This window comes from Glycine soja, chromosome 11 (genome assembly GCF_004193775.1).
Source record: "Glycine soja cultivar W05 chromosome 11, ASM419377v2, whole genome shotgun sequence".
NCBI lineage: Eukaryota > Viridiplantae > Streptophyta > Magnoliopsida > Fabales > Fabaceae > Glycine > Glycine soja.
The window spans coordinates 10146634-10166950 of NC_041012.1; the positions used below are offsets into that span (position 1 = coordinate 10146634).

The 20317-nt window shown below is 32.5% G+C and overlaps 3 protein-coding genes and 1 long non-coding RNA gene across 4 annotated transcripts; 1 reads left to right on the forward strand and 3 right to left on the reverse strand.

Moving 5' to 3' along the window:
• Positions 1-328: 328 nt before the first annotated feature.
• LOC114376634 (cytochrome c-type biogenesis protein CcmE homolog, mitochondrial-like) lies at positions 329-1605 on the reverse strand. The gene has a single exon (XM_028334836.1). The coding sequence runs from the start codon at positions 1392-1394 to the stop codon at positions 672-674; it is 723 nt and encodes a 240-aa protein (XP_028190637.1). The 5' UTR covers positions 1395-1605; the 3' UTR covers positions 329-671.
• A 2507-nt stretch (positions 1606-4112) lies between these two features.
• LOC114376635 lies at positions 4113-5652 on the reverse strand. The gene is made up of 3 exons (XR_003659003.1): positions 5442-5652; positions 4896-5354; positions 4113-4334 (listed from the first exon to the last, which is right to left on the reverse strand). It is a non-coding gene; the product is annotated as an uncharacterized LOC114376635 (long non-coding RNA).
• Positions 5653-7646: 1994 nt separating this feature from the next.
• On the forward strand, positions 7647-11831 carry LOC114377645 (zinc transporter ZTP29-like). Its single transcript, XM_028336257.1, has 12 exons — positions 7647-7801; positions 8900-8958; positions 9483-9575; positions 9678-9761; positions 9895-9976; positions 10076-10131; positions 10334-10390; positions 10594-10634; positions 10826-10893; positions 11170-11226; positions 11300-11417; positions 11556-11831. Exons 1-12 carry the CDS (start codon positions 7738-7740, stop codon positions 11593-11595), a joined length of 819 nt encoding a protein of 272 aa, XP_028192058.1. The 5' UTR covers positions 7647-7737; the 3' UTR covers positions 11596-11831.
• A 5391-nt stretch (positions 11832-17222) lies between these two features.
• On the reverse strand, positions 17223-19950 carry LOC114375562 (zinc finger protein WIP2-like). Its single transcript, XM_028333389.1, has 2 exons — positions 19174-19950; positions 17223-17782 (listed from the first exon to the last, which is right to left on the reverse strand). Exons 1-2 carry the CDS (start codon positions 19765-19767, stop codon positions 17351-17353), a joined length of 1026 nt encoding a protein of 341 aa, XP_028189190.1. The 5' UTR covers positions 19768-19950; the 3' UTR covers positions 17223-17350.
• Positions 19951-20317: the final 367 nt, after the last annotated feature.

A 20317-nucleotide genomic window follows, 5' to 3' on the forward strand; every position in this document is an offset into this window, starting at 1 on the left:
GATCCTATGAAGTAAAAGTTCCGTGTTCTCTAGCATTACACCCTAAGAGCAGTAAAATTCAAGTCAAGCCCATAAATAAACCTTGTCACAACTCATAAAACTTACCAAGGTTAGGCTCCCAATGAAATCCAAATTTCTAATTTGCAATAGATTAAAATCATCAAATCAAGTTCAATGCCCCAACAATCTTGGCTTATATAACTCTAGATACACTGAAATTTTGCATTTTAAACTGCCCGCCATTCACATAGTGATCCAAAATACCACACAAACTTCAGCTTAGTATATGCAGAATCAGATGCACTTCCGAGACAACACAATAACAAGCGAGACAAGAAATCAAAAATCCATTACCAGCTTTAAACCATAGCAAGTCAATGTGCCCAACTTTAAACCCCATTCCAGAGCAAAGTATAACAGAGCTACATTATCATTCGATTAAACATTTTATTAAGAAATATCCTCCCACATTAATGAATTACAACAACAAGAAACAATTGCCTCAGTTTTAAAAAAATTCCCTCTGCTCTCCCGTGTTCATCCTAATTATTACTCAAAAATAATAGTAATCTCATCCTATAGTTAAATAATCAACATCCATCAAAAAAATCATAACACTGTATCTGTAAGTAATTTCAAAACTGATTAACACCACGACCATGACCATCGATCTATGGTGTCTTCGGTCCCTCCGCGGTGGCGGCGGCGGCCACGGTGGCAGTGGCAGCATCCTCAATAATCTTCTTATTCTTCTCAATAGCAGCAGCAACTTCTTTAGGCATGTACTTCTCATCATGCTTGGCGAGAACCTCGGTAGCCGAAAAATAGCACTCTATCTTCCTCGCCTTCTCGGAAACGTTCTTCACCGACACCTCCTTCCTGATCTCCTCCGTAAACGGTTTCACGAGCCCTTCCACAACCACAGAGTGCCCTTCCCTGAACAAATCCGGCAACGATCCCTCGTACCGTACCACCATGTCGGAGATGAGATCGGTGACGACGAACTCCACCTCAGGCGACGACGCCGGGTAAACCACGCTGCCTTCGAGAACAAGGCCTCCCAACCGGAACCGCGCTTTTGTGGGGTTGGTGGCGTATTTTTCGAGGGCTTCGGTTGGGGTGACGTAGAAGACGAGCTGGTCTTGGAAGTTGTTGAGGACGATCACGACGAAGCCCGCGAGGCCGCCGAAGGTGAGCGCGTAGGTCCAGAGGCGCCGCGTCTGGAGCTGACGCGCGCGCGCGCCGATGTCGACTGATTTTTTGGAGCGCGGAGGCGCGCGGCGGGAAGTGGAGAGGAGGCGGTGGAGGGAGAGGGGCGGCGGCGGCAAGGTTTGAAGGAGGGAGGCGGTGCGGAGGAGATGGGATCTGAAGCGGAGGGCGAGTCTAGAGGCCATTTGGATTGGTAAAGTGAAGAGAGAGGAAAATTGATGGGTTGGGATTTAGGGTTTTGACTTTTGAATTAATTAGGCTAGGCCGCCATGGCTGAAGCTGAACGCGATGATGCGACCGAGAAGTTTCTGGCCCTTTTTGGATGGACGGATGAAAAGAACAGGAGGAAAGAGAGACAAGTAGACAAGTAGAATGTAGAATAGTACGTAGTACACTATTAAAATTGAATTAATTTATTACATTTAAAATTATAAAATGTAGTTTTTTTTTAATATCAATGTGTCTTTTCAAAATAGTAAAATAACATTTTCATTCTGACACTGGTGTGCCGTGCGTATGGGTTGTTCAGCATTATATTTGCTTTTTTCTTTAATAGCAAAATTATGATTTGATTAAGTAAATTTATTTGCTAAATGTTAGAATTTAGAATTTGGAATAATACATAAACTTTGAGAGTGTTGCAATAATAATTGATACAAATGGGACATATATCTCATAATTAAAGAAAGTATGAAAAAATTATTGAAAAAACATACAAATATATTAAATTGGCTGGTGATAGTGATATTGATATAATGATCCAAATTGAACCGATTAGCTCAAAAATTACATTTTCATGACTATTGCTAAGTGATGCCAAGACTCTGGCAAAAAGTTGATACAACAGTTGCTGCAAAGCAGGCAACTGCTCCAATAGCTCCTCACTATCCAAATCTCTGGTCTTGCTGCACCCTTGTTTGAAAAACAAATAAGCCCAAAGACTTTAAAAAACAAACACAATTCAAAATAAAGTAATTTGATTCAAAAACGCAAAAATAATCAAAGAATAATGAGTTAAATAAATCCACGATTAAGCATTTGGAAGTTTTTAACAATGTCCATCGGCAATACAAACCAATTTAAATAATAAATATAGACAATTCCAATAATGTAAATAACGTATTGTATTGAATTTCTTCCATCATAGTCAATTAATTTCCTTGCAATACGACAAATTATAAAACTCTGCAGAATTCTACCACTAAAGTAACTAATTGTTCCAACCTCTCCTCCTATTTAAGCTAAATACATATCCTTCCAAGCTCCAATCTCTCTAACTAACTATTGATAATCTATGTAACTTATTCTTGATATTTGGGACCCTACCCCACACACACACAAAAAGGGCTTCTTTCTTGTCAAAATATTGTGGTTATCTTGAGAAACAGTTCCAAGGGTGAAAGAACCCCAAACTTTCACGTAACGAAAAATAAGTTGGCTAATGTTTGCAAAATATTTTTTCTTTCAATTAAAAATGTTTGGATGCTTATGTTTTGCTGCTACTTTGTCATCCAATAGAACCAATTTCACCCACGTCCAATATAGACTTGAACATTACATACTACAATTTTATTTAATATTTTTTTTTTTGCAAAATTAAAAATTCTCAAATAAAATAGATACTCACAGAACAGATGTTATGTTCTCCATCACACTGTCATTTATGAAATTTGTATTCATATGTCAGTCTCAGAAAAATTCCACAATGTTTTTTCCTCCCAATTCTTATACATAGATCAAAGTGTGCTTATATTGATTCAATAAAAAAAATGCCCCATTTTCCAACAACAACAAAATAATTAAGAGAATTTTAAATTAAAAAAATAAAAGCTTTTGATATACAATAAACTGATACAGATGTCCTAATTGCTAGGGGTGACTAAAGAATAAAGTGAATATAGTAATTGCTAATAAGAAATCAAGTAAACATAATAGTAGAGCTTGACCAGTTATCCAAAAAGAGTATAATAATGGGTTTATTGAAATTACCTTCTACTGCCGTTCGGCAGGTTTGGGTAGACGCTCAGCTTCAATATCATACTTCAGAATCTGAAAGCATTCAAGTCTTTCTTCCAAAAATGATGCATATGTAGTACCCAGGCAGAGCAATCCCAAGCTGCAAGCAAATGAAATCATATGGCAAAAAGTATATAATACAGTTAAACAATAGGAGGATCATGACTACTCAAGATAGAAGCAGCTTTCTCATACTGTAGAAATAAATATTCCAGAAAATCATCCATTTGCATAATCTTACCATATAAATCAAAGGGAAACCCCAAAAATTAAAAGTGAACAAAATTACCTTCGGAGCAAGGTTCTTACAATGGCCAGACGTAGAGAGAAAAAACAAAAAATCATATGAAAATTGGAATGCACTAATATTGATAACTATCGATTTCCATGAAATTGATTTTAACCATTTGATTTAAAATTCAAATCCAGCAATAATCGTTGAAACAAATACACAAAATGAATATAAAATAAAAATATAACAAAATTGAAAAAAAAAAAAGAGTAAAGATCTACAACAAACAATTCATGGTTGGATCAAAAGTGAGTGAAACTTACTTGGGATCGGCTCTCTTAGATTGTGCTAGCTAGCTTTGTGCAGTGCATGTATACCTCAGCTCACGGTTCTTATCTTCTACTTCATAACTTATTTTCTAGTATGTATATAAATTATAAAACTATAAATAAAAAAAACATTAAAATTAAAAAATAAAAGGAAAAAATAAATAAAAACATAAAAGGAAAAACATAAAGAAAGAAGAATAAAAACGTAAAAAAAGAAGAAAAATTAGAAATAAAATGGTAACAGAAAAGAAAGAAAAAATATAAAAAGGAAAAAAAGAACTAAAGAAAAAGCAAAACTGAAAAGAAAGATAGTAAAAAAATCTAACATTTCAAGATCTTCCCCTGAATCAAATCACTGGGACCCAACAGAGAAAATGTACGAAACTTCCAGTTGTGTGCTTTACCTATGATAATTGGGGCTGAAATGAGGTATCAGCAACATAAGTTGTAAATTAATTTCTCTTATGCAATAAAATTTGCATTTTATCGTGCAAAGGATGTACAAAGGCTATGCTCCAAATTAATGTCATCCTATTCCAAGGTGTTTTCTATATAAAAAAAAAAAAAGCAGAAGATAAATTAGATAATGTAAGGGAAAAGGGGGAATGAGAAAGAAGGAAAAAAAAGTCCTTACAATCACGATAAAACAGCAGATAAAGGTGTAGGTTTGAAAATAATTGTATTTCTATCCATTTTCAATCAACCTGTTGGTTACTCATGATGTGTTTAAAGATAGGAATGAAGAGAAGTAATCTCAAATAATTCTGCTATAAGATTATATATAATTTGTAGTATAATCAAATTCTAGTGTTCATTTCATTACTATAACAACTAGTAATTTCTTTTGGGCTATTGAATAACTATTCAAAGGTGTAGTATAAGATGCTGGCAAAACGTGTTTCAACATACCGTTAAAATAACAATCACATTTCAGATCATGCTTCTAGTGAGAAAACAATCAAAGATATTTCAATTTTGAGCATAAAGTTCAAATGACATGTTGATGTTTAATTGCCTAATAAATCCCCTAGTTAGTAGCAAATAACTAAAAATTAAAATTCATTTTCTATTCACTGTTATAATTAAAATAATAATAATAATGCATTAACCTGGAACTTCTCCCTGTAGACTTTTACCGCTGCAGCATGAGCAAGTATGAGGTGGTGTGTAACCGGCTCAGAAGTAGAATCACCAGCAGTGCAGTTAGCAAAACACTTGGAGCGTCTATTGGGTGGGGATCCACCACTTGCATAACCTCCAGTGCTTAACACTATCACCAAATTCCCTAAAGCATACTTCTGCATAATTTGCAAAATCTTGCATGTTTGCAAAATCAAAGTACCAATTCTTCAGGGAGTGAATAATAAAATTAATTGCTTTCATCATCTTAAACCATTCATTAAGTAAAAACATATTGATAAGAGTACAGTTTATGTGATTGATAATTGACACTGATCTGAAGAGTGACACGTATTATTAAGATCTTGAAGGGAAATTCATAAGAAAAAAGAAGTGGTTAGCAGAAGAAAACCGTTTCTGAGGCCTACTGGACTCTTCAGTGTAAAGATCTACAACAAAGTCAAAGCAAATGTTAACAGATCAGGGCAAGTAAACGACCACTGTCAGCAAGAACAAACGATAGAATCGAAGCATACCATGGGGCGTAGAACTGGACGTGCTTGCTGACAATGTCGTGAAAGTTAGAGTGATCCAAGGAAGAAGGAAAGAAAGAACCTGGAGCAAGCACTGGATCGTCTCGATACCTGAAACGAAATTGAAGGTGAGTGTTTGAGAGGAATGGAGGGTTTGTCGAAAGCAAAGGAGGTCGAGTGAGTGTGTGAGTAATTTTTCAAAATTCCTATTCTATTCCTGTTTATATAAAGTGTTAACAACATAGGATAGGATGTTCATTTTAGATTTTTTTGTCAGACTATTTTTTTATATAGTTTTATATAGATATCATAAAAAAACAGAGCACACTTGATTTAACTGTTTATTTTTTGTTATTATTTTTCAAAAATGATTTTCATTTTTAAATTTTAATTTTTTTTAAAAAGTATCAAGAAAAAATAATATAAGATAATTTCATTTTACATTTTTTTAAGACATCATACTTATTAAGAATTTATAGGATATTATTTTTGTTTTTTTATTACATCATTTATTTTATCTGATATATTGTCACTCTAATATGTATGAATTGTGTATATATATTTATTTATTAGAATTTAATTAAAATATATAAATATTATAAATGTTTTTTTAATTATTCATCTAATTAAATAATTATGCAAGTAAATCTATTAATTTTTATCCAGTGCGCAGTGGAGATTCCGTTTGGCTGTAACGTGAATTCTCCAACTCCACGTTTGGGTGTTGGTTGGAGGGCCACATAATGTTGTGGAAGCATTAGAATCACTCCAGGCCCAGAAAACATGGGCCTATGACTGCCAAGCCTTTATGTATAACGTGGGTCGATTCTTTATGTAACTTGTTTTGCTTGTCAACTTTTACATAAACATTTTTTTTAATATTTCACATAACCAGTTTGATACAAAAAGTTAAAGAGCACGAGTTCTGATTCAATTTATGTTTTTTTTAGAGGAAAAGACTTAGCTCATTTCATCAAGAATAATGGAATCAATACAACTTAGTACATGATCAAAGGTATGACAAGAATCATAAAATCTTGATGTTCTCTCTGGGGAGTGAGCAACATGATTTGCTTGCTGCTTGAAAGAACTAACCAAAGAGTTTGGCAATTGGGATAGATAAGCCTTAAAGTTAGAGATAATAGAATGAAAATCTACAAGGCCTTTACATTCATGAGAAATAGCATCTGCTACTCCTTTGCAGTCAACTTCATAGTTAACATTTGATTCAATTAATTTATCATTGAGGAGTGTTGGTAACATATTATTTTAACATTTGTTAAAATTTAATGAAATTATAAAATTAAGATAGACTAATTAAATATTAAGTCGAACTCACAAAAATTGATATTTTTGAATAAGTTTTAACTAACAATAAAAATATGTTTATAAAAGTGTGCATGTTAGTTAGAGAAAAAATATTCTTATATGTTCTTGAATCATCACTTGTCCATAATATCAGCTAATATTTTATATAAAACATTCAAATTTTACAATTTACAATAAAATATTATTAACATGTCATATAAAGATTAATAAGCACTATGGTCAAGGACATCTAATCATTTTTTGTGAAAGATATGTTTGATAAATGAACAACAGATTATATAACTGATAAACGACTTGTATTTTTAAATTAAATTATTAAGAATTTAAATTTTAATTAATTTTTAGTTATGAAATAAATTGTATTGGAAGAAAAAATATATCATCACTTCCGGTGGACTAATCGTACTAATATGTTTGATAACATTTTTGTTTGTTATTGACCCCCTTCCCTAAAAAAGTTAACTGGGATTAAAAAATGAAAGAGAACAAGTTCTGATTCAATCGGAACATAATGATGATTAAAAAATTAACGTGAGTCCACAGAATATTTTGTTGGAATGAGTAGGTAGGTAGCTAGGTGGACGTTGCTGTGTGTTGCGGTGAGTGTATAGAATAAAGGTGAGAAATAGCATTGAGGAGGCAAGGTGAGGTGGTGAATTAGGATTTAGGAGAGAAAGAAAAGTACTTTTCGTGGACCAACGGCGCAATTCATCTCTTTCTTAATTAATTTGAGTTCCTTCCACTGTTGGAATACTCAAACTTCTCTCCCTCTACTTTGGCTTTCCCTCCATCGAGACCTTCGATTAAAATAAAAATAATATAATAATAACTGTATAAATATTGGTCTCCATGGAGTCCACGTTTAGTTGCACTTGTTTCTTCTCCCTCCTTTTCAAAATTCATTTCAGCGTTCCATTCCAATTCTGGTTAATAAAAAAGAAAACGTACGTACGTTATCTTCCTTAGCGTCATGGATTCGCAGGTGTTGCTTGGTGTTGCACTTTCATCCGTGGGTGGTTTCAGCACTTCCATCGGTACCTACACGCCACTTCTCTCTTTCATCAACAATTTGCTTCCCTTGCATTAGTTCATAATAGATAATTCCATCACCATATTAACATATATATGCCTATTTGCTTCCTCTTAATTTACTAACTTCTATATGTTAATTCCATCACTTCATGTTTCATGTTTCGTCTCCAGCACAAGCATTTTTAATTTGTTCCTATATATCCTGCGCAACTTCATGCATAAATTGCTACCATTTGCACCATACTCATACTTTTTACACCACACCTTTTAATTAATAACGCTTTTTTTTTTTGGCTTATTAAGTTACTTATTTCATCATATGTTTCTCTTTTTATCCCCTTTAGAGGAAAATTATCACGTCCGCCCCATTTTGGGTTGTATTAAAAAGGAGGGAAGAGATAGATAAATTAAGTCATTTCGGAAACTAGATTTAACCCAGAAATGAGCAAGAGTAATGTAACCATGAACTATTTAATCGTCTCTACACGGTAATAATTACTTACAATTAATAAGCACAAATTAACTTCTAATCATCTTTACGAAAAATTATTAAGTAGTTGTGGATAATCACTTATGCATGATCCCGACTAATATTTATTATCTCTAGATCTACTAGTTTTGGCTTAATAATCATTCATATTATAACAACCACTAGTCACAAAGTTGATAGAAACTATTGTATATATTGTGTGGGTTTGTGATCTCATTAATCTTTAAATAACATGTAACCAAATTTTTTAATTTATAAAAAATAGTTAAGAAAACCCAATTATCAGAGATCAACAAGGACCACCATGATGTTATATAGATCATAATTAAAATAATTTTTTTCATAAAGTTGTGTGTATGGACAGAGTGTTCAACAATAGTCTCTCTACCTTTATACGCCAAATTTAAAGAAATACTGTTTGTAGCTTCTAGTAGATTCAGTGTTGACAAATTTAAAACCAAACATGCATGCACGTATGAGGTTGGTTACTCTACTATATAAACTTTACAGAGTTATAATGTAAATTGCCCAAAATTATATTCGTTATTATTTTAAGTTTTTACATGGAGCTAGCTAGCCGGCTAGACTAACGTTTCTGAACATCGAACAGGTGCACTTTTCGTAATCCTTAGTAAAGCTCCAAGTTTGAAGGTGCTTGGACTGTTACAGGTGGTTTTCCTCGTTCCAACTCAAAACCTCCGTTTTATCTGTTTTGACTTTTCAGATTGCATATGTTCATTTTCAATCATTTCTTGTTTTTTTTTATCGATAAATGTTAGTTGTTAATGGTTAGATATTTTGTTAATAGAAAAATCGAATCCATAATCTTTTTCCATTCTCTTCTCCCTTAACACCCAAACCACCTCATATCTCCTGTTGCCTTTTCCTTTATGAAGGATAAAACATAGATACATTTAGATACTTTTGTTTTACTTTCGAATAAAATTTGGAATTTACTGATAAAAAAATAAAATTGAAATTTTATCTCAATAACATAGGTATTAAACATTTGCATTTAAATTTGAGCTGATTTCTGAAGCGAAATTTCAATTGTGATTGTTGGGAAATTAAATATTACCAAAAATTCTAAGTTTTGTCATTTATAAACTGTAACATTAAGTCTATAATTAAATTCCTTGACTTGCATACTTTAGCCATATGCATGTTTTCTGAAAGCATTTCATTCCATGAAGGGTTTTGCTGCTGGTTTGATGCTGAGTATATCATTCTTTGATCTGACTCATAATGCCTTGAACTCACTTGGCTTCCTGAGAGGCAACCTTTGGGTATGTTGTGCTATTCCCTCTTCAGCATAATTCAATTAATCTACCATGTTCTCTCACATTTGTTTTGTTCTGACCAGAAACTTTTGTCTTCATTTTCTCTAGTTTTTTGCTGGTGTCATATTCTTTGCTGTTGTTGCCAAATTTATACCAGAACCAACAGTTGCTCCTCCAACTTCAGATGAAAAGGTACAAAGGTTTTAATGAACTTTTTCCTGCCAATTAAATCACTGTTGTGCATTTTCAAAATGGCATTGCAGTTGCTATCTTATTTTCTACATAGATACAAATTCTGATAATGGTGTAACACACTTGAAAATAGAAAGTTGGGAAACAAGGAAACAAAGACATCATGAAAAGGCGTCGCCGTCAAGTTTTAATCAGTGGAGTTGTTACAGCCATAGGTATAACTGTATGAACACTTTACAATAAAGAGTGGAGGAAATTAGAATTTTGTTTCTCATCATCTAAGTTGATTTTTAACTTTTCATTTTTTATCCTAGGTATAAGTTTGCATAATTTTCCAGAAGGAATGGCAGTGTACCTTGGATCCATGAAGGTACCCCTTCTGTCAAAATTTTAGGTGGTAACATGTTAAGTTTTTGAATGAGAAGTCATTTATAATATCCACATTGACAATTACATGCATATGGATTCGCGGCTTCTATTGCTAATTGGCGTATATTACTTGTATACTATCTAATAGTATATTTTTGTTAATGCACTTCAATTTGATGATCGTGTCATGCTTCTTTTAATAGGGCATTCGTGTTGGTCTTAACCTTGCCCTGGCCATTGCTCTGCACAATATCCCAGAGGTATAAATTTTGGTCATGTAACAGAGCCCTTGGACTATATGCTATAATTTTATTAGGTGAAAAATTAACAATGAGAGAAAACCATCGCTCCTTATAAAATTTGATGCCTTCTCTCTCAATATTTTAGTTTAATTCTGCTTTGTTTTTTCTATTGATTTTTATTTTTTTCACATAAACAATTATGACAATTTTCTGCTTCACAGGGCGTTGCTGTTGCCCTTCCTGTCTATTTTGCGACACAGAGGTAAGAACCTTAGTGAGCTCCTGTTGTTTTAGCCTTTTGTTTGACATAATGTGATTCTCTTGTTAATAGCATCTGGAACTATTTATTGATCTGTTTGTTATGTTTATATAACACGAGTTATACCAATAAGGCAATAACTACAAATTTGAATTATAACTATTTTTTTTTTTTAATTTCTGAATGTGTTGCAGCAAATGGGAGGCATTCAAATTGGCATCACTTTCTGGCTTTGCTGAGCCACTGGGCGTTGTAATTGTAGGTATATGATTTGCTTTCCTTACTTTGCACCATATAACTAATTTGGTATATTAACTATAATGAAGCCAAATATGAACAACACAAGGACATGCTTAAGGTCAGGTGTGGCATGCATGATAACAACCTTGCACTGTTGCACACGGGATCCTTCTCTCAATTTCAGAGTTGGTTTAAATGTTTAATGGTTTTCATAAACATAGATACATCTTGCTGTCTTAAATATGCGTGCCTTAGTAAAGTTGAACTTATGGTGGCAATTTTTCTTCCTTCTCTGTAGCCTGTTTATTCCCTACTAGCCTAAATCCTGAGATTCTTGAAGGTATCCTTGGATCAGGTTAGTACTAATACAATTTCTAGTTGTCACATTTTGTTTTTGGGCACTTTATTAAGTATATTTTGATTAGCAGTTGGTGGAGTTATGGCTTTTCTAACCCTTCATGAGATGCTGCCACTTGCTTTTGAGTATGCGGGACAAAAACAATCTGTTAAGGCCGTCTTTTGTGGAATGGCTTTCATGTCTGCAAGGTAATAATAAAAGCCTCATTGCCAATATAAAAACAAATAAAAACTTAGAACCAATTTGCTTTTTGTTGTTACTTTGGTAACTATTTAATGCAGTACAACTGTACAAGGTGTTAACATTTAGTATTGGTGGATGTGCAGCTTGTATTTTCTACGTATCAGCTTACCAGAGGACATGTAGATGGGAACTATCTCTTGCGTTTCTGAATGAGATGCGTAAAACATGAAACTTGCAAATTTGCAATTACATTAATGTACAATAGTCAATAGAGGATAACAGTAAAACATGAAGGTTGGATTCATTTCACCTGTGTAACTAGGGTTTCCCCCTGTATAAGTATGTACAAACAAAAGGAACTTACAGTTAAATGTTGTTATGTTATCTATAAATTTCACAATTTGTGTACGTTTTTACTTTATTTACTAGTTCTGTATCATTGAGCCAGTTAGGTTTCCTAAGGATATATATATGCTTGAATTGGGTGAAAGTGATGAAATGCAGTTGAATGAAATAAAATGATATTAACTTCTATTGATTGGATTATTGAAAGAGAAAAAAAGGATGAAATAATAGAACTTCATCATTTCATTTTAGTCAATACCTTTTCATTTCTCTCTTCAATTTGAGAGTATGAAATGAAATCAATTTTTTATTACTACATTATAAAAAAATTGGAACATAAACATTTCATTTTATTTTAGGTTTAAATATGTTTTTTATCCTTAATATATAATTAAATTTTGCATTTGATTCTTGATAAATTTTTTTTTCGACACCGCCTTCAAAGTTACCACTGCCATAAAACAAGACTATCAGAAAAAAGCCTACCGTGAGCACAATTCTCTCATTTCCGACTCTTCTGTCGCCATCTATTATTAGGTCGACGGGGAGGTCACCGACATCGAGTAGTTCTTCTTCAACAACTGTGGATTACTTGGACAAGCCTTATTCAACTCCTCCCTCAAATGGTTTGCCAGCGGTGATCGCAACCCCTCCCTTTGCACCTTCCTCTCCCAAATCTCGCCGTGAATGTCATTCACAATCACCTTGGGAAAATCATCTCGGCATACATTTATCTCTTCGCGTACCACAAAAGTTTCTCTAAACCCTTTGAGCCATTAACGTCAACAATACTAATTCCTAAATTATGCTTTTTTGAGTTTTTAATTAACCCACTACAAAAGGCATTGAACAAAGATGATGAAACATGAAAGGAACAAACCAAAGGAGTTCATGACAATAACTATGGTGATGTGTTCATGACAAGAGGAAGAAAGAAAAGAGGGTAGAAGAGAGAGAGACGAAATAGAAGAGAGAAAGAAATTCACTTTTAATTTGATTTTGAACGGTTTTTTAAGTCACTGCAAATTACATTATCAAATATTTAACGAATATGTCATTACTTAATTGACAATAAAGATTTAAAATAAAAATGTTCAAATATCAGAAAACAAATACCAAAAAAAAATTTATCAAGAAAAAATTCAACTATATATTAAAAATCAAAAACATATTAAGTCTTTATTTTATTTCAATACTTTATGCTGTCTACCAACACAAATCCAAAACACACAAGATTTTTTTTTTTGTCAAACACACTAAGGACCGTGAAACCCAAACCGAAAAGTTGGCATTCTCCGGTGGCCCAGTCAATCTGAAATGAATAACCGGTAACCACAACACACGATTTGGTTATGAATTCGGGTTCTCTTATGAATGTGGACTTTTCAGTAATGATACTTTCTTATCAGAGTGCCTGCTCCAATTTAAATTTAACAAAAATAATTTGAATTTTTCGAAATAAAAATACAATTCATTTTGTAATAAAAAATGAAAGCTTTGAATAATCGTAATTAGTGGAGGCGTCCATCCATGTATTGACGTTGTTCAGCCATCTGAAGTTGTAATGCATCATTTTGAGCAAGTTGAGCACGGATGGCAGCATCATGGGCTTGCAGGGATTGATCAATGAGTGCTTGATGATGAGGACCAGAAAGCTACAAGAGGAGCTTAAAGTGGAGCCAAAATCGTAGAATTTATGTAATTTGACCTTAAATTGGACAAATGACATTTACGAAATACTATTAAATATTAATTTCATTCAATTACTTAAAATGAATGTTATTTTTTTTATAATTATTATATAATAAATGGATGTTAGTAAATACTTTCTACTCTATCCTTTAAGGATGCAATTTTGAAATTGAAATTGTCTCTTACTATCTCTTTCTTCTCTAGACATGTGACATATATTTTTTTTTAATCACAGTTATTAAGGTCTTTGGTTTTCCATAAGCTTTTTTATTTAATTCAATTATAGAATTAATTTTTTATTTAATACTTAGTCACCCTTAAAAAATTTCGTCATTTATTAGTGTCATTCAGTATTAAAGAAGATTCACATTGTTATTACTTAATTTGGAAGCTTTCCTTTCGTGGTAATTTTTTCCTTTTCTTGTTCCCACACATATTAATTCTCTTAAATATATTTTTTTAAATTTTATGCTAGTTTACCTGATTATTATACTGTCAAATTAAACTCTTTCATATTTTTATTTTAATTTATATGAAAAATTTATTCTTCTTTCCTAAATCTCAATTTTTTTATTTTCTTTTTTATCTAATCATAAATATATTTCCAATTTTTTTTATCTATGATTTTTTTTAATTATTTTTTATTTTCCTTTCTTAAAAAATAAATAAGATATGATACTTACTCAATAATGATTGGTTAAATTGAAAAGGCTTTACCAAACCAACAACCACATCCCGAGGCTCAGTCTTACAATAATATACGAGAGCATACATAGTTAAATTAAATATACCAACAAAATAATATGATTTTTTATTGAAAAAAAATGTAAGAAAGAGGATGATATCTCTCAATCCCATTAAATAGAGCTTTATTGGTACTTTGAGGAAATAATTTGAGACTTAAACGATTGCTACACAAATCTAAATTATAAACAATTTTATACAATCATATTTACTGAAACTAACAATAGGAGTTAAGGGATCAATCTCTTTGAGAAAGAGGATGCTACCAAGTAAGATTTTGAATATATTTAAGTATATATTCAGCTCCTAGGATAAAACTTTGCTTATAAGCTTCTAATTAGTTTTTAACTTTTCAGCTCTAGCTAATATTTTAATTATAAGCTTTTAGCTAACTTATAAACTAATTTTACTAAATACATACAATTAACTAATTTTATTAGCTAAAGTAATATTGTTTTTGCAAGTAATAGTTCCCATTTAACCAGATGTTGGAGGAAAAAGGAGAAATTGCAGACACAAGACAAACGTGTAACCCCTAAATTATGAGCATTCGTAGTACGTACTGATCCACTGTAGTTTTTTCAGGCGCATAAATTATCCATCCAAATTCATAATATTAAAAAAAAGATCGAACTCTTTATATAAGAAACTCTACAATGTTCCATCACATCTCTCGTTGACAGGTTGGGGGATGTTGTGACGGATTGACGTTACACTGGATTCCATGGGATACCAAGCAAAGAATCGCCATAATTAGCCATCGTTTTCATCACCCGTTTTACTGTTGTTATGTTTAAATCTACAAAGTATATAGAAAACCCTGTTAACAGTCATAGACTACCCTTATTTAACATGCTGTTCAAGTCCAGGGTGAAAAGGTTAAATAGACTTTACCCAAAAGGAAAAAAAGAGAGAGAGAGAGAGAGTGAAGTAGGGACAAGGAACGTGGAGTCCCGAATTTGTTGGCTGAGGGGAATGGACTGAAGAGTGAAGAGTGAAGAGTGAAGAGTGAAGTTACGACGCTACGATATGATATGATTCAAACTCTGCATGTATGGTACTTTGATATGACGTTTCAAGCACCTCTCTCTCTCTCTCTCTGGTTGTCTTTCTCTGTGGACTTTTACTAACAGCCACAAGATCCCAGCGCATTCCCCCCCAACTCTTCAATTCTATATACCAATTTGGTGCCTTCTGTTACCAATCTTATCATTGCATTATTTCATTTCCATTTTAGATTTTTTTTAATGAAGGTATAGTAATTAATAATTAATTAATTATATAAAAACCCATGTTGGCTTCAACAAAAGCTAATCATTTCGTAGAAATCATTAGGGTCAGTCTAAACATAGTATTTGATCTGTCCATCATGAAGGACACAACAAAAGTGGTAGCACCATCATGCGAGTCATAAAGCTGATCAATGACAGGTTCTAAAGCTTCCCCAAACCTTCAATATATATTATATGATTATATTAATTCTTACCAACTCTATAAAATCTTAAACACATGACCATTAAATCATGAAAACAGTGATAAATTTCCGTGCACTTTGGTAAATAACTATCAACCGTATCGTGGATAAGAAGTTTTCATAAAATTGATTGGAGCCTCTCAGCAATTTGCACGAGTGGAGGGGGGAAAGGGAAAGGGTAAAGATACCTCGTGGATCCATGAACACCCGTCACCTCACTCTAATCTTTTTCACTGGGGCCATTACTTAATTTGTTACCGGAACTACGTACGTACACATCATACCATACAATACAAGTGTGGCTTAAATGCTTAATTAATATTGTACCTATGAATGAACTGGCTTATGATATGGTAGTTATTAGTGGGTTTATTAAAAAAAAAAGTTATCATTTTATGTGACTTTTGTTTTTATATTTTTTATATCCACGGAAAATGTCAAATATTCCTGGATGGGAAAAACAAAAAAAATATTAGAATAATGATCAGTGCACAGATACTTCTTTACTCTAACGGTCAGTTATGTATCATGGAAACGGTGAGGAAGAGAAGAAATGGCATAGAAATAGCAGAAAAATTGAAAATTTGGGTCGGTTGGCAGCTTTAAAATACAGAAGAAGAAAAATTAAAATGTTGGATTTCACGTATTTTAATTTCTTCTAAGAAGTGTAAAATTAAACTGTGGCATGCATTTCTTGCAAAAAATAACCTTAATTTTGTTCATAATCAAATTAGTGCTAAAAATATATTTTCATAAGTACAAATACATCAATTGATTTTCCTATCAAGCACAACTAATAGCAAGAATTTGAAAACCAAATGTTTTAATTATGTAAAATATTTTTCTTATTTTTCTCTTTCTTATATTTTTATTTATTTATTTATCTCACACCAAATATCCTATCTCATATTTATTAATTTCTACTCACTCTATTTCTCTTATCCCTAACTATATATTTTTATCCATTCTATTTGTTATTTATTTCTTTCCTTATATCCTAAACACTTTATTAACCCTTATTATTTCTTTCATATAATTCTTTTTATCACATCATATAATCTATTATAATATTTTACCTCTTATCTCTCTCTCACTAGGTGTCATTTAAATGAGGTGTTTCCTAATTTTTTTGAAAAAAGAAATAAACATGCACTTTCTTTTTCTTTCATCATTTTCTCTATTTTTGTTTTTTTCTATATTATCACATTTATCACTTTCAATTTTTTTTAAAATCTCTTTTTCTTCTAATCTAAAATAAGTGTGGAAATAATAATATAAAATAATCATAATTCTCATTAAGGTTAATTACAAAGAGAGAATGACAAGGTTAGAACATGTGTTGGAACTTGGGAAAAAAAAAATCTACACGTACACCTTTCTTAAACGAACATTCTGTCGGTATTAATTAAACCAATGTCGTACAATCCTGGCAGATCATAGATATTGAATCGTGGAATACAAATTACTGCTGCTTCTCGGTTATGTTTATAGAGAGATATATAGAAACCAAAACCAGAAATAAATGCCATGACAGGAACATTTACAAAATCTGATATGCAACACCAAGACGCAAGGAGATGATTAATAAAGTTGAAGACACGAGAAACCATCAACAGTACTTCCATAGAGTTCATGATATCATATAAACTGCGACTGGGAAAAGATTGCATTAATTAATTTTTCTTATTCAATTTCAGAGCCCACTAATTGATCATCATGATCTTGATCAAGGTTGCAGCGATCATTTCCACAAGCCGTGTGACCATATCCAAATGCCTTGATATGATCCTTAAGAGATCTTTTGTGTTTAAAATCAGATCCACAAGAGCAATACCAGCGTTTCCCACAGTTCTTTTCGTGAGTTCTCCAATCACCCCTCACAGCAAATGCTTTGCAACATTTTCTGCACACGAAAGGCTTTGTCCCATGCTTTCTCTTGTAGTGAGTTTGAAGGGTTCTGAAGTCTTTGAGTGGTTTTGCTCTTGGATGGTCTATGTTGTTCTTGCATCCAGGTGCACAGCAATAGCAAGGGAGTCTTAGCATTGCTGTTGGTTGTGTTCCCCTTAGAGACTCTGGTCCCTTCCTATATTGAGATCCATGCCCCCACATATGCATCTGTGTAGATTTTTGCACCAATATTATTATCACGTAAGAGCATAGAATAATTAGATGAAGAATTTGGAAGCCATTGACACACTCACACATACATGAATAAATTAAATGTTTTCTATATACTATCTATACTATCGCTGGTCTTATTTATAAAAACAAGTTGTAGTGTAGGATCAGATGTAGTATTAGTTTTGTCCAACGAATTACTTCACTGTGAAAAAAAAACTTCAAACTAGGTGTTTAATCTGTTGCATGTAGTTTTGTAAGGATTTTGAATATGAATTACATTACTAAATATGTCGGCCAACTGCCAAGTTTTTGGGTTGGAATTTAAAGGAGAAAGGAGAGAAAGATTAATGTTTTATTTTAAATGAACAGATTTATATAATTAGAAAAACAAATCAATCAATCAATAACAAGTAAAGTTTATATTAATTATCGTTTAATTTCTTTTATTATAAAAAATGATTAAATTAGAGAATGAAGTATTAATTAAAAAAAATAATTCTTGTCCTCTCTTTACAAAGCTTAACTCCCAAATAGTATGCTAACTAGGAACTGCTTCCTTTTGAATAACTTTTAATACTTGTTCATCAACCACGCTCTCTGGAATTAAAGAAATAGGTTACAGTGTAGGGCATCCTGTTAAAGAAAAAGTTCGGGAGCCCAACAAGAGAATATTTGTACAGTTATTTATATTATATTCATTTTTGTGAAACTCAATTGATGTTGTTTCATTTTGTGCCTCCCTTGTCGGTGTCTTTTTGTTTTATGGTATAAACTACTTAATTAACGTATGAGGGGGGAAAAAACTTCATTTAGAGAACGTAAGCTTGCTATTCTTTTTTTACTTATAAAACTTAGAAGGTGGAAAAAGGGATATAATTGAGCCATGTATTGCGATACTGATCTTCCCAGATGTAGTGAGAGTTTTCATTTTTATCTGAAGAATAAAAGGGGGTGATAGAACAAGTAGTTTGGAGCTCAGATAAAATGAAAGGAAATGCAATAATATTAAGTGGGAGAAAACCCTAAAATATTAATATATATCCATACTCATTACTCAGACAAATCTCCCTCCTTTGATGAATTTAATTAAGGCAACATTACAGATGAAATTTTGAAGTGATACTATACATAAGAATATTTATGAAGGGTTCAACTAAAGGACTAGCATAAATAAGCTATTTCTTTTTGGATAAATTTTCTGAAAACGAGATCTGGGAAAGTAGGTATAGGAGAATATGAAAAAACAGGAAAAAGGGAAAGATATTCTCTTTCCTTCTACTACTATAATTCTCTTCACCTGTAATTATTACTATATTGTTTTAATTATTTTATTATTCTCCTCGATCGAGGGGAATTGATCATCAAAATGACCAAAGGTGACAAACCTGCATGTTGTTGTATCTGTTGAACGTCTTGAAACAAAGGGGGCATGGGAACTGTGTTGGACCAATCAGAATCTGTGAGGAAGTAGGGATCCAATATTGTCCTCTGTTAATTCTATTTGACAGAAGAAGCCCCGAAGAATCAGTGAGTACTACTTCTTCTTCTTCTTCTTCTTTGTCTGAAGAGGCCTCTGTTGATGAGTATAGGCTTGAAGAAGCTAAATCACTCGTGCTTGGAAGCCCTAAGTGTAAGGCCACAGTCACTGCAGCATCTTCTTCATCCAAGCAGCTAGATGATGAACTCAGCTCTTTCTTTTTCTTGTCCACTTCCATGGCACTGAATGAAGATTCAAGATCTTCTTCTTCTACTTCATGTCTTGGATGAAGGAGGGGAAGGGCTTTTCCTTCAGGAGGAGGAGAGGGTTGGAACTGATGACGAGTAGAAGATATGACACTTGTGTAGTTATTATTATGATAATTTGAAGGAAAATAGAATGGTGGATTGATGGAAGGAGAAGGAGAAGGAGAAGAGAGAAGACATGGTGAATTGAGGTCCAACCAAAAGTTAAGGTCATTGGAGGTGTAGGAATTGGTCATGATGAGGGGGTACTGGAAAGAAAAAGGGTATATGATCAGATGTAGAAAGGGTTAGGTTATTAATTATAGACAAGTGAGTGCACAGAAAGGAAATAAAGGGAAGGGGGGTAATGGAGGGAGGAGGAAGGGAGGTAAAGGTGGGAAGAAGATAGTTTGTGATATTAACAAGCAAAATATAGCTAGCCAAAATGAAAGAGTTAGGTGAAGGCTTAAAGGATGTGAAGAAATTAATTCAATGTTGGTAAAGCAAGACCAATAAAGTTGAGGGAGACAAGAAATCACTTGGGAAAAGGTAGAGCAGGTTCAATATAAAATATTTATGGAAATTATTGTTTGGTGTTATAATATGCACTTATCATTTAGTGTTTATAATGATGCTTCGTACGTTATATTATATATAATAATAATAATTTTTTTTAGAGAATATAAAGAATTAAAACTGTAGTATATATATATATATATATATATATATATATATATATATGTGCATTTAATATTTTCTTAAAATTTTAATAAAATGATAAATAAATAGAAATATAATTTTTTTTCT

Excerpts from the sequence above, each read along its gene's own strand:
- LOC114376634 (XM_028334836.1), bottom strand. The coding sequence starts at position 1,394 with ATGGCCTCTAGACTCGCCCTCCGCTTCAGATCCCATCTCCTCCGCACC.
- LOC114377645 (XM_028336257.1), top strand. The coding sequence starts at position 7,738 with ATGGATTCGCAGGTGTTGCTTGGTGTTGCACTTTCATCCGTGGGTGGT. Across the intron at positions 9,977-10,075 it reads TGGAGTTGTTACAGCCATAG|GTATAAGTTTGCATAATTTT; the intron begins GTATAACTGTAT and ends TTTTTATCCTAG. Across the intron at positions 11,418-11,555 it reads ATGGCTTTCATGTCTGCAAG|CTTGTATTTTCTACGTATCA; the intron begins GTAATAATAAAA and ends GTGGATGTGCAG.
- LOC114375562 (XM_028333389.1), bottom strand. The coding sequence starts at position 19,767 with ATGACCAATTCCTACACCTCCAATGACCTTAACTTTTGGTTGGACCTC. Across the intron at positions 17,783-19,173 it reads ACAGATACAACAACATGCAG|ATGCATATGTGGGGGCATGG; the intron begins GTTTGTCACCTT and ends AAATCTACACAG.